The 22,973-nt window shown below is 42.3% G+C and overlaps 1 protein-coding gene across 1 annotated transcript in view; it reads left to right on the forward strand.

The window, feature by feature from the left end:
• The window catches only part of ccdc102a (coiled-coil domain containing 102A), a 141,856-nt gene that overhangs the window by 91,513 nt on the left and 27,370 nt on the right, over positions 1-22,973 (forward strand). Inside the window, exons 5-8 of the mRNA XM_030048451.1 lie at positions 4,274-4,530; positions 5,919-6,027; positions 15,143-15,259; positions 17,692-17,901. Of these exons, the coding sequence (XP_029904311.1) occupies positions 4,274-4,530; positions 5,919-6,027; positions 15,143-15,259; positions 17,692-17,901 (693 nt within the window). The remainder of the gene's footprint in view (positions 1-4,273; positions 4,531-5,918; positions 6,028-15,142; positions 15,260-17,691; positions 17,902-22,973) is intronic.

Below are 22,973 nucleotides of genomic sequence, written 5' to 3' on the forward strand. Positions count from 1 at the left end.
CGTGAGCTGTAACCTCATAATAGGGAGTTTGCGTTAAAACAGCGGTGAATACAGATCAGTGTCATTGCCTATCAGACTTGACCTTCAGCTGGTTCAGACTGGGTTTCCATGGCAACACACACACACGCACACACGCACACACACACACACACACAGTGGGTGCACCGTTCCAAGTAAACCATGATTATATATCTAGCAGAGGTGGTCTTGGAAGTGCCGCTAACTGCAGCTCACACAGTGTACAGCCTCATTTCCTGCCTGCCTGCATTGTTCTCTCACACACACACACACACACACACACACACACACACACACACACACACACACACACACACACTCTGAGTGCTTCCACATGTGGCTGAGTACGGGTTCCCTGACTGACATCTGTTACGCGCCGGCTCCCTCTGCTGGTGAAAAGTCAGAATGACAGCATCGACACATCACCTCGTACAACATAATATAACTGAATATAGGTTCTAATATAAGTTAATAATGTCATTAAATAAGCATAATTAAATTAAAGTACTTTGCTTTTGTTGGGTGAACTGGTTGCGTCTGCAGTTTTGAGTTTCATCAGAGATTATCACATTTTCTCACAGTCGCCACACGATAGGGACAAAATTTCATACCTTGACATTTATGCCAAATATCTCTATAGCAATACAATACGACTGCGGGTTCAGACTTATTTTAAATGTTAATTGTAGCAACAGTGAAAATTAAGCATTCTTTAAAGCGCAGCATGTTCACACCAAATGGGTGTAGAAAAGTCACAAAATATTTTCTTGATCAGAGCAGACCACTCAGTGTCTCGGGCTAACTCTAAATTTGAAATCATCCATATTGTCGCCTTTTGAAATATGAATATCTTGCATGTTCATATCTAGATAATGATACGATGATCTATTCTCTCGTCAGCGACTTATGAATGTGAAAATATTCCTCTGATCCTGAACCACGTCTACTTTACATTTAACAAGCCAACAGCAGCGTCACCAACATGCTGTGGGTCTAGATGTTTCCAAACTCTTATGGAAAATGGGAGATTTGTGCTTTAGTGCATGTATTTTTTTTTTTTTTTTTTTTTTTAAATTCAGTGTTTGCAGTGAAATGAGTGATTTTCAACTCCACAGACTAAACCAGAATAATAATTTGACCTGAACCTCCTGCCCGTTAAGCTCGCCAACACAGGCTTATTAAATTAGGAGTATAATCCAGCGTGCGGTTTGGTGATTCATCGTGAAGTGTTTATATCAAACGGCTCTGAGCAGAATTAATAATCTGAGGCTCACGTCCTCAGCGCCGACGGCCTGATTAACGTGCACCGCCTCATCATCAGATTAGCTTTTCACGTTAATCCACCGCCTCATCAACCTGTTGGTCAGTAAATGCCACACAGCTGCTGTCAGCGCGCTCAGCTAACACACAGTGACGCTGGTGCTGCCTTCAGGTGCCGCCGGAATCAGCATCACTATAAGATGACGATCATATAAACAAGCCCTAACTAGCTCCTAACTAGCTCCTTAACTAGCTCCTATTTTATTCCACACTGTTGTCTTTTATTGTTTTATTTGCGTCTTTTGTTTTATTTCAAATTTTATTGCAATTTTTAGCCTTTTCTTTTTAATTCCACCCTGTTCTGTGTTTTATTCTTTTTAATGTTTTATTTAATGTGTTTTCTTCTTTTTATTGTGAAGCACTTTGAGCTGCAATTCTTGTATGGAAGGTGCTATACAAATAAAGTTTGATTATTATTAGTATTATTTTTATTATTATTATTATTAAGCCAAACACATAGTTACTGCAGCGGCGAAAGTGGGAATTTTTCCAAACATCCACATTGCCGAGGCAGAGTTATTGTATTTTTGTATTTTTCATTAATTTTTTTTATTTTTATTTAGTTTTTCATTTTTGTTTTCAGTTCAGTTTAGTGAAGGCAGAGACTCTCAGTCATGATTAGTGAGTTTAGTTCAGTTGGTTTTGTAAGAACACAGTGTTGCTTCAGTTAGTTTTAGTTGTTTTTTTCTGAAGTCTAGTTTTTATTGTGTTTCAGTTTATTAGAATGATTTTTTTCATACCTGGTTTCAGGTTTTAGTTTTAGTTAACTAGAATAACCTTGTGCCGAGGTTTAAAAATTTTTTGTTATTATGCATTTTTATATAACATAATAGCAACAGCCAACAAAAACTATAGTTATTAGAGGGTCTGTTTTGTTATTTCACTTCAGGGTGATGCAACTCATATTTCTGACTCCCAGCCTCAGACACAGTGCATGTGTGTGTAACGCTGCTCTGTGAAAGGTGTGTTTTATTGAACTGTTATAGGTTTTTTTTTTTTTTTTTTTCCAGTTTGGTTTTACACCTGTGGTAATAACATGATAACAACAGCCATCAAAAACTACATTTGTCCATTTTGTTATTATTTCACTTCAGGATGACACAAGTCATATTTCCGACTCCCAGCCTCAGAGGTGGGAGTTAACGAGGAGCACCTGAAGGCAGCATGACGGTTGTTGTTAAAGGCAGTTTTAAAGTTTTAAAGGAGTTTTAGTTTCATTCCATTGCCGTCCTAGTTTAAAAATTAGCCCTGCCAGCCCCTCCCTGTCCAGCGTGGCGTCGCTCTTCCTCCTCCTCCTCCTCCTCCTCTTCCTCCTCTTCCTCAGCGCTCGCCAGCGGCTGAAAGCTCAACGCCAGACTCTCTCTCTCTGTGGAGCGAGCTTCATCCGCTCGCCGTTTCTCCTCGTCACATTTCCTCTTTTCTGTGATTTCACGTGTGTGATTTTCGTAGCCTCCTATTGGATGTTGTGATGTCAGTCTGGCACCACGCCGCGCTGTGATTGGCTGGGAGTTGCACACCTGCCGCCCAAAGGCCGACGCCCAGAAGAGTGCCAAGCTCAGTAAAACAAGAAAATCCAGGCTGAGGGCAGGGACTCTGCAGACACACACACACACACACACACACACACACCAGCACACACACACACACACACACACCAGCACACACTGCTAGTGGCTCACAGTCATGATGGACAGGATTAGTTGTGTTTTTTAGGAAAATCCCGCTCATGCTTCCTCCTGTGAGGCACACGGTGGTGAAAGTTTCTGTGGAGGAAACATGGAGGGAAAGTGACAGATCCACCGTGTGGAGACGAGAGAGAGATGTAGAAAAGAAAAGAGAGAGAGAGAGATGAATGAGATGAAAATGAGAAGCCTCTTATTCCCCTGGACAGGAGCGTTTGATTCGCGGCCGTGGTGAGGAGGAGCAGAGGGAGAGGAGGAGGAAGGTGAGGAGAGAGAGGAGGGACGTCGATGTGGAGGACGTTTGTGCTTCAGAAAGTGCCTTATTTTATTTATTTATTTTTTATTTTGGAAAGTGTGTGTGTGTCTGAGTTCAGGGACGTCAGATGACAAAACGCTCTCGTGCATTTTACAACACCGCTGTGAATACTTTTTTTTTTTATTGTCTTGTCGCCATCGTCTGAAGCCCCAGAGACTTTGAAGGCCTCACGACACGCCGCGTCGTCTCACTCGGAGTGAACGGCTCCTGTGCTGTTTGTTTTGCTCCTGCGGCCTGAGGTCATTGAACGCACCAGCACATGAAGGGCGATGAAGTCTGATTTAACTCTGAGTACAAGTTCAAAAAAAAAAAAAGGATGAAACAAATCAGATTTGGGTTTCTGGAAGCCAGTACTTAATAACTGTAGTTCTTGGATAGAAGCAGCCAGAATGCAGCATTTTAATGTGTTATTTCTTATTTTTCTGCCCAAAAAATTCAAACCAGTGTTCCACCATCTAATGTAATGTAATATTAGTTGTAGTTTTTATTTGTCGTCTGGTTAAATGCTCTGTTTTGTCATTTCTGTGAAAAATTGTACATCAAAACTTCAGAGGAGATTCTGACTCTAAAGTGAAATGAAATCAAAGCAGAATTTGATCAGGATGATAAAGCCTCTGAAACAGTTTGTAGATCATCTCAGGAAACTAAAAGTATTCGCTGAAACCCAGCATGATGATGAAGATGATGATGATAGCAACATCAACAACAACAACAATAATAATACATGACTTGCACTGTGCTGGGAACATTTTGGCGTCATGTGGCGGCGTCAGCTCAGCAGCATCAGGCTTTCATGTCACTGAAGTTTTTGAGATTTTAACTTTAATTCTGTGAAACCACAGATCTCAGGCCGAGGGGGAGACCGTGCTCCTCCAGCCGGTTTGATCCGGTTCCTGAGGGTCCAGGTCTCTAACCCCCATCCTTGCTCTCCCTGCAGGACTTGGAGCTGCTCGAGTCGGTCCTGCGCTCCAGGGCTCCGGGCGCCGAGGCTCCGGAGGCCTGGGACGGCCGGAGCGGCGGCGGCGGCGGCAGCGTGCACTCGGCCAGCCTGCGCTCGGCGTCCAGCGTGAGCCGGCAGGACCGCAGCCGGCAGCTGTGGGACGACCTCGGCGGCGTGGAGGAAGACTCCGGAAAACTGAACGCCCTGCAGCTCCGGCTGGACGAGTCGCAGAAAGTCCTGCTGAAAGAGAGAGAGTAAGACACACACTGACATCACACCACAGCAGGGGCTGTCAAAGTGGGGCCCCGGGGCCTCTCAGGGGCCCCTCAGGGTCCTCCAGGGGGGTCCTCAGTGAAATGAGGATTAGGGAGTTTGAATCCTGTAAACACAAGAAATCTGATCCAGAATCTCTGATCTGACCTTCCAACTTATCTTTGTATTGTTTTGTCTTCGCAGGCAACTTATCTTTGTTGTCATTTTTTTCTAATTTTCTGGGGTGTTTTTCCTTTTCCTTTTTCTTTTTTTTTTTTTTTTGGAAAAGTTTTTACAAATTTTTGCTACTTTTCTAATCACCTTTTTTCCTGATTTTTTTTATTTTATTTATTTTTTATATATATCCAGTGAATTTTCTCAGGGTTCATTCAGTTGCCATCACTATGACAGTTTAATTTATTTGACGAGTCCTGAGGGCCACATCACTCCCAGTGGGCCCCGGGAGAAAACCGAACTGAACTGAATAAAACACAGCACACTCTAAAGCAAAAAAAAAAAAAAAAAAGTTTTGGGTCGTGTAGTTCCCTGGGCGTGACACAAGTTTCCTGCCGGATCTACTTTCAGTTCAAACAGGGAAGAAATAAGAGATAATTTGATTAATCTCCTCAAACTGAATTTTAGAACTGAAATTTAGAATTATTTAAATATGTTTAAACCTCATTTCAGTGATGCTGAAATGACATCAGATTTCTTGTGTTTAACTTTTATTATGAAATCCAAACTAAAATATATTTTGATAAAAGGTTCAGTATCAGTTTGTGTGTCCGGAGCTTGAAAAGGCTTGGAAATCATTTGCCTATAAACACAACTGGACCAACAGGTAAAATTAAAAAATAAATAAATAACATGTTAGGGCTGGATGATATATGGTTATCATATTAGTATCCAAATATGAACATGTGAGATATGGGTGATATCTATTGTAGGGTTAGCCTCATCAGTAAAACACTTTGTGAAGGAGCTGCATTTTCCAGTTTTTGAAGATTTCTTAATTTTCACTGTTGCTGCTCTTCAAACTTCAAATCAGTGTGAACCCAAAGTCATGCGGTATCACCGTCCAGATATTTGGCCTTAACATTGGTGTATGAAGTTTTGTCCATATCGTGCAGCCCCATCATGTTCAGATTATATAACACACTCTGTATGAGTTGTTAGAAATCGCCGACTGGCAGTAAAAAAAACACCGTCAGGGAGAGAAATCTCACTGCTGATTTCTGTGAAGTGCACAAACCCCCATGTGAGCAGCCGGCCAGTCGACCAGGCTGCACATGAAAGGAGGAAGAGTTTTACCGGAGTGTTGAAAAGCGCTGACGCCACCTCCTGTGTGTGTGTGTGTGTGTGTGTGTGTGTGTGTGTGTGTCCTCCTCAGGGACAAGCTGGCTCTGAGTAAGAGCATCGAGCGGCTGGAGGCTGAGCTCAGCCAGTGGAAGCTGAAATACGAGGAGCTCAGCAAGAACCGGCAGGAGGCCCTCAAACAGGTGAGGCACGTGGATGGGCGGCGAGGTGTCCCGTTTCACCTGAACGCAGCACGGGAAGCTCTGCCCCCCCAGCCCGCCGCCACCGGAGCGCAGCCACGCCCTCTGAAAATACGGAGGACGCGTAACTTGAAAATTAGCCTGTCGTAAAAAAGAAAAAAAAGTAGTAAATTAAAGCTACAAGCAGCCTTGGGAGGGCCCTCGCACTCTGGCCCGTCGGGGAAGGTATTCGTGTCATTAAAGTGCAGACAATTTATCCATTTTTCCATTTTTAAGGTATTTTGGGTCAATTTTCATTGGGTCAGCTTTCATTTTGAAAGAGTTTGGTACTTTTATTTTGAAAGAGTTTAGTACTTTTATTTTGAAAGATTTTGGGGCTTTTATTTTGAAAGGCCGAGGATGACATAGTGATCAGGTCACAGTGTGACTGAGATGAGGCAGCTGTGTCATGATCAGACCAAAATGCAGGCAGAAAGAGAAATCCTCATTCAATCCAATGGAGAAATCGATCAGACCCACTCCCGTTTGAGGTGTCACAGCTCGAACACAGTTTGAGTTACAGACTTTATTCGAATTTTAAATGTGTCACAAGACTTTGATCTATAAATCTTGTATCTACATGATTTTGCTATCTTATACTGTTTTTGAGCTATGACAGTTTTAGTTTGAGAGTTGTTTCTGCTCCCTCTCAGAGTTTATAATGGGTGTGTATTGCAGAATCCTGCAGGAGGCCAGAGTCACATGACCGGCAGAGTGGAGAGGAGTAGAGAGGACACCAGAGTCAAAAATGTTAGAAAAGTCATCACAGCTCCCACAAACTTTTTCCAGTCTACACAAACTGTTCATATTTTAGTAGGAAATTTCGTCCTCTTTCCATCGGCATAGGTTTGAAAGCAGTCAGACTTTTACTTTGGACTGCAGGGGCCTCAGTTGAACCAAGTGTCTGCGTCTTCCCACCAAAGTCCATGGGAAAAAAAGAGGATTTGCAACTCCAACTTTGAGGGCTTATAAAATCCCAACCATTCGAAAAACAACGAAATCTTGAATAAGATTTGATAAGCACTATGTCCTCATGTATTAGCTTTTGAAGCCGATTCCATTTACGCCCTCGGAGAAGATCGATTTTGTTCAAAGTGAAATTTTGGGCGTGAATTTTATTTTGAAAAGCAAATTGCGTGTGATTTGTAGGCCTTGATGAGATCTATAATTCGGCTTTTGTTTGGTCTTTCTATCACATTCCTGTGGGCCACAGTGGCTGTTTTAGTGTGCCTAGGTGGCGCTAGAGAGCACATTTTTGCACTTTGGGGGTCAGTTTCTCCATTTTATCAAATTTTTCACCAGACCTGGCCTGTGTGCCAAATTTGGTGAGTTTTTTAGCATGTTCAGGGGATCAAATTAAGGGTTAAAGACACGTAATAATAAAAAGAAATGGCAGAAAAACAATAGGGCCCTTGCCTGGCAGGGCTCAGGCCCTAAAAACAAAAACAAACAAGCAAATGACCTGAAATCAAGCAACCAGAGAAGACAATTTAAAAAAAAAAATTGTTAATATAGTTTTTATAGTGTAAATTTTTCCCTAGCTTTTTGATGATATCATTGATGATTTTTTTTTTTAGGTCATTTTCTTGTAATTTTCACTAATTTTTTGCAAATTAATAAAAAATTACTAGAAAATGACCCATGAAAATACCAAATAATACATAAATTAAGCAACAAAAAAACTCCTGAAAAACGTTTACTAATAGATTATAATTTTCAGGTCATTTCTTGCTCAGTTGCTCATGGATTTTTTCCCTTGTTGAAGTGAGAGGTCGAGCCGATCTGCTCAGCTTCCAAACGGTTAAAACTCGTTCTCACAAAAAACGAAATGAATGAATTTTAGTTTAGAAATATGTAACTTCAGTAGCTTTATGGGAGTGTTGTCTAGGAATTGGAGGTAAAGCCTGAGGTGAAGTCAGGTGACTGAAGGTGTGTGTGGGTGAGTCTAGCAGTGTCGGTTGGTTACCATGGTTACATGACAATTTTGACCACTATTTACGCTGCTTAGAGCTCCTTGTCAGTGGTTTCAGATAATTGTTCGTTACATTTGAAGTTGAACTAGAATTATGGAGCCATTTCTGTTGATGTTTGTTTGCTCCTTTTTTGTTAAATCTTTTTTTCTAAATGGGAATAAGTGGCGTTTGGAGTGCGTTTGAATCACCACGGGCTGCTCCCGTCCAATCATCACCTTCGGATGCCGTGACGTCACCGTTATAATATAAAGGGTTTCCTTTAAAAAAGTAGGCTGCTATAACAAAGTCTGTGATACAACGGGATATTTCTAACAAACGTGAAGTCTGTGCACCACTAATAGTAGACCTGCATTGTGTATATGTGTCACCAATCACCGGACAAAAATTACTTTGTGATTTCACCTGGGGGAGATAGCGCCGCTTTTAAAGCCGGGGTTAACCTGGGATTATTCTAAGCATAGGTTACCATGGTGATCTAGCCAGGTTAAAAGAGAGCCACCTTCGTGATACAGGAAAGCCTGGCTTTAGACTCAACATACCTGCTAACCCACTGAACCTGCTTCGTAGTACAGCCCTCTGAATCTTCTCCAGGCGGTCAAACTTGGAATCAGTGCAGGAACCTTCTGGTAATTTTGATTAAAAGTCTTGATTCCACCACGACAGCACAGGGAATTTAAAAAAAAAAAAAATCAGTTTCAGATCTCAGCGGAGGGATCTGCTCTCACCTTGAACCCTGATCCCCTCCCAGAGCGAGCAGTGGGGTTTCAGAGCTGCCACATCACTCCTCCTCCCTTTCCTCCAGCCGCTGGTTTCCATTCATTCCACTACGATATGAACATGAACTTTCAGAGCCTTCACACTTTCTTCACTCCAGTTTTCCATCAGCGGAATAAAGTCCTCCACATGAGTTTTCCTAAAAGCAGCAGCACTGTTGGCTTTTCAGGACTTTTTCACACTGAAACGCTCCCTCCTCCTCCTCCTCCTCCTCCTCCTCCGCCAGGGAAAATAGTCCCTAAGCGGGGAAACGTTTTGCTTTCCACAGCCAATTATCAGCTGTGTGGTTTCTGAGTGTTGAGAAGCAGAACATCATAAGGCGGCTGCTTCAACCACAAACTCACATTTTGTAAAGTGACTTTGTTTGGCAGCTGAAAGCAAACTCACTTCTGTTGAGCAGGTAGTTCAAATCGAGGCAGAGACGTCCTTCATTTGCTCCTACTTGCCTGTGATTTTACACACACACACACACACACACACACACACACACACACCTCCTTTTTTTCCTTTCCTCTTGCCTCCCTTCATGCGATCTTGTTTGATTTCTGCCTCCCACAGATGGATTTCTGCAGATAAAACCTTCAAACATCCAGGTCTTACAGGCTCTGCCAGGGACACACACACACACACACACACACACACACACACACACGTTTTTGTATTAGTATACTTATGAAGACCAGAATTCATCCCCTAAATTCTCATTTTTGCCTGTTCACATGTAATGATTTTTTGTTTTTTGGAGTGAAAATGCAGTGCCATCATGATATTTGGCATCTTTTCATAATTTTTCCCCACATGCTGCTTTTTGGAAATGCAGTGGTACAAAGTTTGTTACGATGTACATCGTTGTTGTTGTTGTTGTTGTGCTGTTGTGTTGTCCATCAGCACTCACTGAATCCCTCTTGTCCAATCAGATCGCTCGACTGGAGCTGTATAACGACCTGTACTGATCCAATTTTGTAAGAACTGGAATTTGACATTAATTATTGTTTTAACGTCACTCCTGGAGGAAAAGATCACAGAAACGCCAAATTTCACAATCAAGTAAAAACAGTTTCCAGACAGAAACCAGTGTTGATTCTGAAGCTGATATCAGCTGATACCAGTAATTTGCCAATATATTACCAATATCAGTATTACTTGTGTTGTGATTTATGAGTCTGATCGTCTGTTCAGTGGATTTCTCTGCTCGGGACACGACGTCTGATCTTGAATCCTGACTCTTGAGTCCGTCCAGCTCAGGGGGGTTCAAACGTTTTTCCTTTCCGGACCCCCAAGTCGACCTCCAGCACCTGCAGCCCAGATCTGAGGGGGTTTAGTCCCACAGGGAGCCAGACACCGAGAGAGATTTTTTTTTTTTCAACAAGCATTTAAACACAAGAAGTCTGACGCTGATCCAGCACCACTGATCTGATGTTTAAATATAACATTTTAATAATTATAATTATAGTTTTCTTTCTAGAATTTTTAAGTTTTTGATTTTTAGTTGTTTAGTTTTTTTTGTTTGTTTGTTTGTTTGTTTGTTTTTTTGCTATTGTCACCTTTTTATTCCCCACGAAATTCACTTGACCTTTTCTTTCAACAGCATGAGAAAATCAAATTACAAGAACTGGCCCAAAATTAGTAAGAAATGACCAGAAAGTGATGTTGGATCAGATTGTGAATGCTTGTGAAAGGCGTCTGAGGCTGCATTCAGGCGCCTTTCAGGACCTCGAGGACTTTAAAAACCCCTGAACCTGAGGGGACGTGCACACACACACACACACACACAGAGAGAGAGGGAGAGAGAGAGGTTTGTCAGAGTCAATTAGTCAGAAGTTGTCATTGCGGTGTTTGGCCACAGGGGGGCAGTATGAGCCTGAGCAGGAACAGGAGGGACTCAGCAGGTGAGGCTCTGACGGCCGGGCCGATCGAGCAGCAGGATCAGGGGGGAAAGAAAGAAGAAAGAAAGGAGCGAGGGAGGAGGATGTGGGGGGTCAGTGGAGGAGGAGGAGGAGGAGAGGCAGATGAAGGAGCGACAGGGCGGAGGAGAGGTGATGAAGGTGTGGAGGAGGCAGAGGAGCGGGACAGAGACGGAGAGCGGGTCACCTTCGCCTGTCCCGCACACCCTGAACATCACACGGGATGCTGCACATTCACATAAATAAATATGTTGCTTATTAAATTTCCCAGCTGACCTTTAAAGGTGCAGTTCGTAGTTTAAACAGGGAGGGCAGCCCACCTGGTTAGAATGTGATAAAGATGAATTCCACTCAATTCTCAAAAGAATAAAACTTAAAAATGCCTCTTTTCCTCCATCAGCACCTCAAATATAACAGAATGTGTTCATTTGACATCAGAGCATCAGATTCAAGGGCCTTTAGGAGTTATAAATGTGTTTTCTGTTTTTTTTTTTTTTTTTTTTTTTTTTTTTTTGTCTTGGCATGAAGCTGAGGACTTTTCTTTTCCTCAGCACGAGGAAGCACAGCGGTGTTTCCCTGCCCAGTCTGCCTTTACATTTTAAATAAATGAAATCATGCTTCACCAGGTCGGAGGGTAAAATTTCACCCTGTTAAATGTTTTCTACGTGCCCTTGGCTATTAAAAAAAAAAAAAAAAAAACACCTTATTGATTTCCTGAATGAATTAAAAAAAACACAGAAGGAGGAAACAGGCTTGAATTCTCTCTGGAAAAATCCAACAAAGGGCGCTTAACCTTACACGTGAAGGAAATCAATACGAGCTCCGATAAGAAGGTGGGATCGATCGGCCGGCGTCCAGGCCGCTCTCGTCTCGGTGAGATGTGCATCGACGGGCTAAAAGCAGAGCTCGCACAAACGCCGCGGTTTGGCTTCAGACCAGGAGGGGAAACCTGGAGACGCACAGGAGACGCCGCGTCGAGTGTTTACTGTCATTTTTACTGTTTATAGTTTTGTCTTCTGACTTCATCTGAGCTGCTGGTTTACTGTGGAGCCACATCATCTCACTTTCATCCACTTCACCTTTAACCCTTTATAGAGCACTCGTTGAAATACTTTGAAATTAAAAAAAAAAAAAAAACAACCCTAGACTGTTATTAGAGAACATGACAGGACTTTATTACTTCTATGACATTTTTCTAAAATTTTCATTTTGTAATAGAAAATCAAAGCCATTGAGATTGGTCAAATGCCACAATCATGTGACCTGGGATGTAGAGTGATCTTTGCTGCTTGGCTGGGTGAAGACCAAATGATTATTGAACTGACTGAGACAGGGGATGGGCCTGATATGGAAAATTTCTGAAATCACCAAAAATAGTCACTTGCCCTATAAAGGGTTAAACATTTTGATCATTTTTTACTGCTCATTTACTTTTTATTCACGTCTCCGTCCGTTCTGCATTTGCACTTTTTCATATTTACCTCCTGTTTATTTATTTATTTATTTGCCTTTTTGCTTATTTACCTTTTCACCTCGTCTGTCCCGTCTGTGTGTTTCGAGCGTGTGAGCCGTTTCCCTGCAGGGATCGATAAAGTTCCTGAATCTGAATCCTACTGAGGTTCCTCAGATGTAGAGATGGACAGATACCGATAATCAATATCTGATTTCTGTCACCTTCCCTGGTTCGCCTGCAGCCTCACCTTCAGTTGCACGAGGTCTGCTGGTGTCATGTGACCACGATCAACCAATCAGCCGAGGGCTTTCAAACCCAAGTTTCCTCTGAAAAGCTGTTTTTTTTTTTTTTCCTTGTGACTGAGCAGAGCCGCAGGCGCTCACAGCCCCGTGTCCTCAAACAGTCCCTCACACGACCTCCAGCCATTTTCTTTATTTTTATTTATTTATTTATTTATTTGCACCATAATACAGAGACAATTACATAGATAAAAAAAAACAAAAAACAATAATACAGAAATTGCTGGAGAGGTAATAAACCCAAAATGGGCTTATTCAAGGAAACCTCCCCAAGATAACAAATAAAATAAAATACTCAAAATTCAAGTAACGACAAAAACAACAACAACAAAAGTACAAATACCTGTTTTTCCTATTTTAATTTCCATCAGTTTTGTTCAGTAATGTCCAGTGACACACGTTTTATTGAGATACACTATATTACCAAAAGTATTCGCTCACCCATTCAAATGATCAGAATCAGGTGTCCTAATCACTTGGCCTGGCCACAGGTGTATAAAATCAAGCACTCAGGCATGCAGACTGTGAAACAAGACATTTGTGAAAGAATGGGCCGCTCTCAGGAGCTCAGTGAATTCCAGCGTGGAACTGTCATAGGATGCCACCTGTGCAACAAATCCAGTCGTGAAATTTCCTCGCTCCTAAATATTCCACAGTCAACTGTCAGCTCTATTATAACAAAATGGAAGCGTTTGGGAACAACAGCAACTCAGCCACGAAGTGGTAGGCCACGTAAAGTGACGGAGAGGGGTCAGCGGATGCTGAAGCGCATAGTGCAAAGAGGTCGCCGACTTTCTGCACAGTCAATTGCTACAGAGCTACAAACTTCATGTGACCTTCAGATTAGCCCAAGTACAGTACGCAGAGAGCTTCATGGAATGGGTTTCCATGGCCGAGCAGCTGCAGCCAAGCCACACATCACCAAGTGCAATGCAAAGCGTCGGATGCAATGGTGTAAAGCACGCCGCCACTGGCCTCTAGAGCAGTGGAGACGCGTTCTCTGGAGTGATGAATCACGCTTTTCCATCTGGCAATCTGATGGACGAGTCTGGGTTTGGAGGTTGCCAGGAGAACGGTACATTTCAGACTGCATTGTGCCGACTGTGAAATTTGGTGGAGGAGGAATTATGGTGTGGGGTTGTTTTTCAGGAGCTGGGCTTGGCCCCTTAGTTCCAGTGAAAGGAACTTTGAATGCTTCAGGATACCAAAACATTTTGGACAATTCCATGCTCCCAACCTTGTGGGAACAGTTTGGAGCGGGCCCCTTCCTCTTCCAACATGACTGTGCACCAGTGCACAAAGCAAGGTCCATAAAGACATGGATGACAGAGTCTGGTGTGGATGAACTTGACTGGCCTGCACAGAGTCCTGACCTGAACCCGATAGAACACCTTTGGGATGAATTAGAGCGGAGACTGAGAGCCAGGCCTTCTCGACCAACATCAGTGTGTGACCTCACCAATGCGCTTTTGGAAGAATGGTCAAAAATTCCTATAAACACTCTCCTCAACCTTGTGGACAGTCTTCCCAGAAGAGTTGAAGCTGTAATAGCTGCAAAAGGTGGACCGACATCATATTGAACTCTATGGGTTAGGAATGGGATGGCACTTCAGTTCATAGTATGAGTAAAGGCAGGTGAGCGAATACTTTTGGTAATATAGTGTATATCGATATTTGGGCACAGAAATCGTAAATTTATTACCTCAGGGAGGAAAAAGCTGCCAGACTCCACAGATTCCACTTTGAGCGTCGTCGTTTTATGTTGAATCTCAGGAGTTTGTCTGTCACGCTGCTCGCTGACCCGCCTGGTGCAAAGCTCCAGCTCTGCACCTCCTGAAGCTTTCACTGAAGCTGTGAAGAAACCAGAGAATCCAAGTTAAAAGTGAAATTTAAAAGAACAATTAAAGCCAGTTTGTTAAGGAAATATAATGAAATATGTTAGTTATGTTTGATAATCGCTGTCATGAAAGGTATAGTAGCCTATATATATATAAAAATGGACAGTTGAACGCTTGAATGGTATGAACTGAATTGAAACTCGGGAAAAAGAATGTGACTGTCGGCAGCTGTTTTTATTTTAATTTTTAATTTTTTTTTTATTTAAGTGCTCTGCAAAGTGATCTTTTGGGATAAAGAGGCAGATTAAATGAGATTCTTCTTCTTTCTGCTCCCTTTCATTCAAGATTTGGGAATGTTGTGTTTATAGTGTATTGTTTTTTTTTTTGTTGTTTTGTTTTGTTTTTCAGTGAATGAAATAAAATAATAATAATAATAATAAAAAACGTTACAGAAAGGGTTCATTTTGGCACTGACTCGACCCAAAGCCACAGTTTCACAGCCAAACATGAATAAAACGTAGGTGCTGAGCAGGAGGTGTTGTGCTGCAGACAAGGAAGAAGGGAAGCAGCATTTGGATCGTCACTTTCACTTTTTATTTCCTTCTCCAACACACAAACAGCGAGTGTGTGACAGATGGTGAGCCGAGCGGTGTGTGTGCTGTTTGTCATGAACATCCAGAGGAGCCGCGACACATTCAGCAGGAGCTGTGATTTATGTGGGATTATTTTTAATCGTCGTTGTTGTTGTTGAGGAGGAGGTGTGTGTGTGTGTGTGTGTGTGTGTGTGTGTGTCCGTCCTCGTCCCTGTCTGACCTCCAGCCGTGTCTCTCTCCTCCAGCTCAACCTGCTGAAGGAGATGCACCAGGATGAACTGGGCCGCATGTCTGAAGACCTGGAGGACGAACTGGGAGCCCGAACCAGCATGGACAAGAAGCTGGCCGAGCTGCGGGCCGAGGTGAGGGGGAGGGGGACGGGGGAGGAGGGTGGGGGGGGGGGGGGGGGGGGGGGGGGGGGGGGGGGTGGGGGGTGATCTCATGTGTCGTTATCAAGTGTTTGCAGGTTCGATGCCGGTCATGAATCGAGGAAATCACCGCCCAGAAAGGTCAGAATTTCATGAAGTAAAAGAGGAACGAGAGAGGAAACATGCAGTTTTTAATTTGAAGTCAAACATGAACATCACAAAAAAAAATAAATAAATAAATGTTTTTAATAACTCTTGATGAAAAAACTTCAAAACAGAGGAATTAAGAAAAAGGTCCAAAGCACGCAGCCACATTTCAAACAACAAGAACAACCTTAAGCTCAGCATGACGAGGACACTGCAAAAAGTCCAAATCTTACCAAGATTATTTGTCTTATTTCAAGTCAAAATGTCTTATTTCTAGTCAAAATATCTCATTACACTTAAAATAAGACATGATCACCTCAGAAATGACTTGTCTTTAGACAATTTTCACTTGTTTCAAGTGAAAATTTACTTGAAACAAGAAACAAATTTTGCCAATGGAACAAGCAAATTTTCAAGTAAAAATTTGCTTGTTCCATTTCACTTGAAACAAGTGAAATGGAACAAGCAAATTTTACTTGAAACGAGTGAAAATTGTCTAAAGACAAGTAATTTCTGACCTGATCATGTCTTATTTTAAGTGTAATGAGATATTTTGACTAGAAATAAGACATTTTGACTTGAAATAAGACAAATAATCTGGGTAAGATTTGGACTTTTTGCAGTGGATAAAAACTTTCTAAGACAGGAACTTGAGGGTAAAGTCGCTGTTCGGTCAAACAGCTCAACAGGTGATTTGAATTTTTCACCTGAATCTGCCCTCCTGTTGATCCCAGAATGCATCGCGGCGTTTACATCGCGATGGAAAAGTGAAGCCAGGCTCTTTGACAGCCTTACCCCGGCTGCTCGGCTCCTCTCGCCGCTCGCCACTCGCCGTCTCCTCGCCCCGACAGAAGCTGCAAACCGCACGCCTCGCCTTTATCCTCCACGGCCGCAGGCGGCGTGCGGCGCGGTCAGGAGGGTTCCAGCGCCTTAAATCACCACAGCGACCTGTTTTTAGGTTTTACTGCTGGAATAACACTCGGCTGCATGTGTGTGAAATACAGTCAGACTGTTGATGATGGCGTGGAAAAAAGGTTTGGAGGAAACCGCAGAGCAGCAGGAGACGCTGAGAGAGAGAGTGTGAGAGAGAGAGAGAGAGAGAGAGAGAGAAATCCTGCAGGGCTGCCGGCTGAAAGCTCTCTGAGTGAGAGGGAGAGCAGGAGGAGCCGTGCTTACCCAGCATGCCTCACACAGGTGTGTCTCCATTGCACAGGTGGACCAGGTTCACTCTGTGTTATTTGAACCCTCCTGTTATGTTCATATTTTTGAACATCTTTTATGTTTGGAGTCAATTTGACCCCTGCAGTTTAAACTTTCACAAAATTATTAGAGCTAAAATTGTTACCAAAGTTTATGTGTCGGTACTTTATGTTTCTTTGTTGACGACCTAAATAGCCCTTTAAATAAAACATAACTCCCCCCCACCCCCCCACACACTTATACATCCAGTATTCCTATTAGGCGACTATGGAAAAATATGCAAATCACCATAAAATCTCACTGATTGATCTGAAATTGGAAAGAAATATTAATTTTTGGTGTTTTAATGGGTTTATATTATTTCTAAGTACAGATTTTTGTTATTTATAACCGATGCGTTACAAAGTGTGTACAGGACATTGAAAACATATCATCATGTGAATTTCATGTTTAACCAGTAGAACACATTACATTAGGAACACTCATTAAATATGAAGCAAAAAAATGATGTTAATCATTTATTTAGAGACGTTCAACATTGGCTGGGGTCAAACTGACCCTGGACATAACAGGAGGGTGAGGGTGGAGGCACAAGCTGCCGGCGGTGTGAACGACGTTACTCTCATCAAACCAAAACGCCCCACAAAACGCCCCAGAAAACGCCCCCCGTCCCGCCTCCTGATCAGCTGATCAGGAAGCAGCTGATCAGCTGATCAGGGACCTGAGACGCCACAGACTAGAGTCTGTCAACGGGAGCAGAGCAGGGTTTCTGTCCAGGACGCCGCCGTCGGCCACAGAGCGGCTCCACTGCAGCAACTGGGGGTTCAGTGCCTTGCTCAAGGGCACTTTGACAATGTTGACAGAGGAAGCAAAGTCACTCGCCTACATTTTGCTGATCCGGGGACTCAAACCTTCAACTTACAAACACCTTTAACTGAACTTTACACCTCTGAGAGCAAGAAGAGCAAACATCTGCTCACTTTCTCTCTCTCTCTTTCTCTCTTTCTCTCTCTCTCTCTCTTTCTCTCTCTCTCTTTCTCTCTCTCTCTCTCTCTCTCTCCCCCCCCCCCCCCTCTCAGATGGAGCGCCTGCAGGTGGAGAACGCTGCAGAGTGGGGGCGGCGGGAGCGCCTGGAGACGGAGAAACTGGCTCTGGAGCGCGACAACAAGAAGCTGCGGGCTCAGGCCGAGGACCTGGAGGAGCAGCTGGCCAAGAAGCGGCGGCAGGCGGCCTCGGCGCTCGACACCGACCTCAAGGCCATCCAGAGCGAGCTGTTCGAGCGGAACAAGGTGGGCGGGGCGCACACACACACACACACACACACCAAGGTTATTATCAATAACTAAAAGTAAAAGTGTGAAACGAGACTTTAGAAAAAACGAAGCCAAACTGAGGTGATGTTGTTTTCTTACAGAACCAATTAAACTAAAATAAAATTAAATAGAAAAACCTGTTCTGACAAACACCGTCCACATGAGAATAAAATAACCAACTAAACATTTTGAAACAAGAAAAGCTAAACTCTGAAGATATCTTTAAAATTAGACTCAAAACCCACTTCACTGTTATATAGTAACCTTTTAATTCAAGGTTACTATATATATAGTAACCTTGAATTAAAAGGTTACTATATATATAGTAACCTTTTAATTCACTGTTTAAATGTCTGTTCTGGCATTTATTCCTTATATTCCTTATTAGCGCATATCAAATCAGATAATGTGTGATATGCATGTGTAAACAGAATAATTCAAAGAACTGGTAATTGACTTTTTTTCTTGTCTTTGTGTGTGTAATCAACTTGTGAATTTTTATAGTGATATCTGAAAGTCAAATTTCAAACCCCTTTCCCCTGTGTGTTAAAAACAGTGTTTTTTGGTAATTTGTGGTCATAAATAGGTGATTTTCAAAACTTTCCACCAATGGGATTTCTTGGGACTTTTTTCCCCCTCACTCAGGACAAACTGAGGATACAAAATCAGTTGAGTTTGCTTCTCTTGCAATTTGTCCTAGGTTGACCCCAATTTTGGCCTAAAATTACTGGACTATAAAAAGCATGTAACATTGTAATTTATTTTCACTGTTACAGTGTTATTTATGTTTCAAAGGGCAGCTGAATATTATTTTTGTTATGTTGGCATGGTAGTAAATGAAACGTGAATATCTATAAGGAGAGTTCATGTGATTTTATACATTTATAGTGTGAAATTAATTAATATATAATAATCGTAAAATCGTGATTATTTCTCTGACAATAATCTATAATGGTGACATCCCTACACTGCAGCTTCACAGATTAAGAGCTTCAGTGGAATTTCTCAGCTTAAATCCGATCGCGGGAACTTTCCGTGGATTTGTCTTGTCCGTCATCAGGGTCCGACCGGGTAAAGGAGCAGTTCACCCAAAAAACTCAAGAAGATACTGTGCCCCTTACCTCTAACACTGAGAGACACACGTTTGGTTTCCAAGTGAAATATCAGTGAGATTTTAATCTCAGATTTCATCTCCAGTCAGAACCGTCATGAGGCTTTTTGGGATTACCGAAATAATCTGAAATAAATAATCTGAGATCATTTCTTCAGAATTTAATACGAGAAACAGCTGGTGAGTCACAGGAGTGATGCTGGGTTGTGAGGCCTTTTAGTGTTAATGCAGAAAAGATTCAATAGAGCAGTTTAGTGTGTGTGTGTGTGTGTGTGTGTGTGTGTGTGTGTGTGTGTGTGTGTGTGTGTGTGTGTGTGTGTGAAAGAGAGATGGACTGATGTGTTTCTCTGTGTTGTGTTGAAACCAAAGTATTGATCTGGTCAGAGCATGACAAACAGGCCCTGCAGTTCAGACAGCGGATACACACACACATACACACACACACACACACACACACACACACACACACACACACACACACACACACATGTACACACACACACACTCACACAGGGTGATTGATAGCAGAATCATCTTCAACCACAGCCCGAGCTTTGAGCCTCACAGATTGATGTTCATTGTCACACTGTAACACACACATGAAGACACACACACACACACACACACACCCTGAAGGCATGAAGTGAGAGAGAGTGACTTTGTTTTGTGTGTGTGTGTGTGTGTGTGTGTGTGTGTGTGTACTTTGCTGTGTGTGATCCATCTTTTTCACCGGTGATAGATGAAAGTTATCAAAGGCAGAGTCGTAGACATGAACAATTATGATGCACGTGTGTGTGTGTGTGTGTGTGTGTGTGTGTGTGTTAGATGCATTTAACCATCAATTTTGTGTAATAGTCTTTACATATCTGTCCATATGCTGCTGGTGACGGGGGGGACACTTTGCTGCCCAGACTGAGATAATGAAGTGTGTGTGTGTGTGTGTGTGTGTGTGTGTGTGTGTGTGTGTGTGTGTGTGTCTGTGTGTGTGTGTGTGAGGTGGAGTGTGGACACGTCTTGATGGGTTCGGGTCGGGTTTTGTTGACGACGGTGTTATTTTAGAGAGACATGACGGACCTCCTGTCTGTTCTGGGCAGCTTCCTGCACAGTGCTGGAGTTTACGTGACGACCCTGAAGGCAACACGCAGGCTGTTTCAGGCCCAAGTCCAAAAAGTCTTTTTGGATAATCGCCCCGAAGATGAGGAGAGCATCGAGGACCTGTTTGAAATTCCTGTGTGTGTGTGTGTGTGTGTGTGTGTGTGTGTGTGTTGGTGTTTATCAGTGTAAGTGGCGCCCATTACCACTGATCCCAACGGATTATTTTTGAGGTGCTCAGGTTTATTCAGTGCTGCAGTTAGCAACACACACACACACACACACACACACACACACACACAGACACACACACACACACACACAGTTCTCCCAAAATGAATGTAAGGGAAACAGAGTAATCACTTCAGACGTGTTTGAACACAGAGCAACAGACTGAATTTGCTCATAGCCTCAGAGAAGAGGAGGATGATGATGATGATGATGGAGAGGAAGATGAAGGAGGGGAGGGACGAGGGAGGAAGAGGAAGATGGGGGAAGGAGGAAGTCTAAAGAGGAAGAAGAGATTAATTTTCTCTTTGTTGTCATTTTTTGAGGGTATTTTTTTTTATAATGTTCCAGTAATTTTTTTTTTTTTTTCTTATTGGCTCATCACTTTTATTTTATTTTATATATTTATTTATTTATTTATTTTATAGTGAATGTGCTCAGGTTTCAAAGGGTTAATTTTTAGTATTAATTAAGTGACCAGGAATAGTCATGGTATAAAAAAGTAGTGATGATTTTGACACGGTATTATAATCTCATCTCTTTGAATCTTTTAATCTCCACATCTGAACAGTTTAATACTCACTGTTACATGGAAATGTTAGTTACCTTGACGCTGGCATGCAGCGTCCTGATTGGTGGAAAATGTTATTCTGATGTTGGCATGGAGATTCAGCCTCATTCCTCATAAAAGATGGGAACTGATTTCAGCTTCACCTGTCCTACAGGCTCATCTGACCTTTCACTATGAAGATTTTAATCATTTTAAATATAGTTTTCCTGAGACTTTTTTTGTGTGAAAATTTTCAGGTAATTACATTTTTTGTTATTAATTTCTTTGTAGTTTTTTTTTTTTTTTTTGCTAATTTTCTCCTTGTTGTCATTTTTTGAGGGTATTTTTTTTATAATGTTCCAGTAATTTTTTTTTTTTTTTTTTTTTTTTTTTTTTTTTGCTTATTGGCGCATCACTTTTATTTTAATTTATTTATTTTATTTATTTATTTATTTATTTTATTTTTTTTTATAGTGAATGTGCTCAGATTTGAAAGGGTTCATTTTTAGTATTATTTAAGTGACTAGGAATTGTCATGCTGCAAAAAAGTAGTGATGATTTGGACACGGTATTATAATCTCATCTCTTTGAATCTTTTAATCTCCACATCTGAACAGTTTAATACTCACCACAAACCAAAATCTATTATCTTATCAGGGCCTCCGGTGCAGAATCATTTTTATGAATCACCCATTGTTTGCATTTTTTGGGGTTTTTTTTTTGTTTGAGAGGCTGTGCATGTGAACAAAGCCGGCGTCAGTCAGCCTCCGCTCTGAGCCGGTGGCGGTGCGTCGCGGCCTGACAGCTCTAACAAGCCCGGCCCGTCAGCCCGCCCGTTAAAAACGACCTCAGTCCAGCGAAGCGAAGCAGAAACGCTGCAGAACACACACTCACATCGGAGCTCATGACTAATGCAGCAGCCAGACGGTGTGATTACTCTAATCCAAACCTGATTAGCTCAATTATCACTTTACCTCGAGCGAGTTCATAGTGAGAGAGAGGAAACGGCTCATGCATAATGCAGCCGGCGATCGATAATAAATATATCCCGGCACGTCCAAAACGGCCTGCTCAGGACCCACAGGTCACTCACATGCCGATATTTGAAATATACGACATGCTCCTTTAGGAGGCGCCGTGGGCGTTCGAGTGCATTATCACCAGCGAGATGTCAGCGCTCTTTCTATTCAGGAAACACGACGAGGACAGAATGAGGTTAGCCCTCATTGTATATTTTTAGTTTTTAGCCTTTATAGTCTTTATTGTAAATATTTAGCTTTTATTCTATTTTATTTAACTTTATTATATGTTTCTACTGTTGCTGCTGGAACACCAGAATTTCCCTGGTTGGGATCAATAAAGTATATCTATCTATCTCAGGGGCGGATCTAGACAAATATTCATGGGGTGGCAGAAATATCAATGCTGATTTAATACCAAACGATCCCATATATCAGTATTTGCTTGGAAAACCCCCAAATGAGGATATTTTAACTCAAAAACATTCTATTATTGTGGTACATGAGTAAAGCATTGAATAGAAAACCAAAAGGTGGCATTAGAAATATTTATTTATTTATTTATTTATCTATCTATCAACCCCTTAAATAGTGTCATCTTTTGCTGCATTTACTTGCACTCGGACATTTGAGTCTCGTAACAGCGGGTTTCCGAACAGCCACAATTAAAAAAATAAATAAATAAATTGTCTGAAATTGAGGTGGCAACTAGGGAGCAAGGCATTTCTCTAGGGGGGCAGCTGCCGCCCCCTGGTGGCCGAGTCGCTGTGGTTCCTAAACGCTTCCACTTCGCAATAATCCCACTTCCAGCTGATGGTGGAATATCTAGGAGGGAAGAAAGTTGAGCAGCTGACTTGTTGCAGCGGTGGCTTCCTGTTCCATCACTATTCCAGCAGCACCTGAACTCAGTGACTCTTTAGAACCAGACGCTCTGTCACTGATGTTGGTGAAGGCAGACTGCAGGGCTGCTGCTGGAGGTGACACACCTGTGGGGACGGGACTGAAGGAAACACCTGAACTCACTGATTAAGAGGCGTGGCCCAACACT

This window comes from Myripristis murdjan, chromosome 3 (genome assembly GCF_902150065.1).
Source record: "Myripristis murdjan chromosome 3, fMyrMur1.1, whole genome shotgun sequence".
Lineage (NCBI taxonomy): Eukaryota > Metazoa > Chordata > Actinopteri > Holocentriformes > Holocentridae > Myripristis > Myripristis murdjan.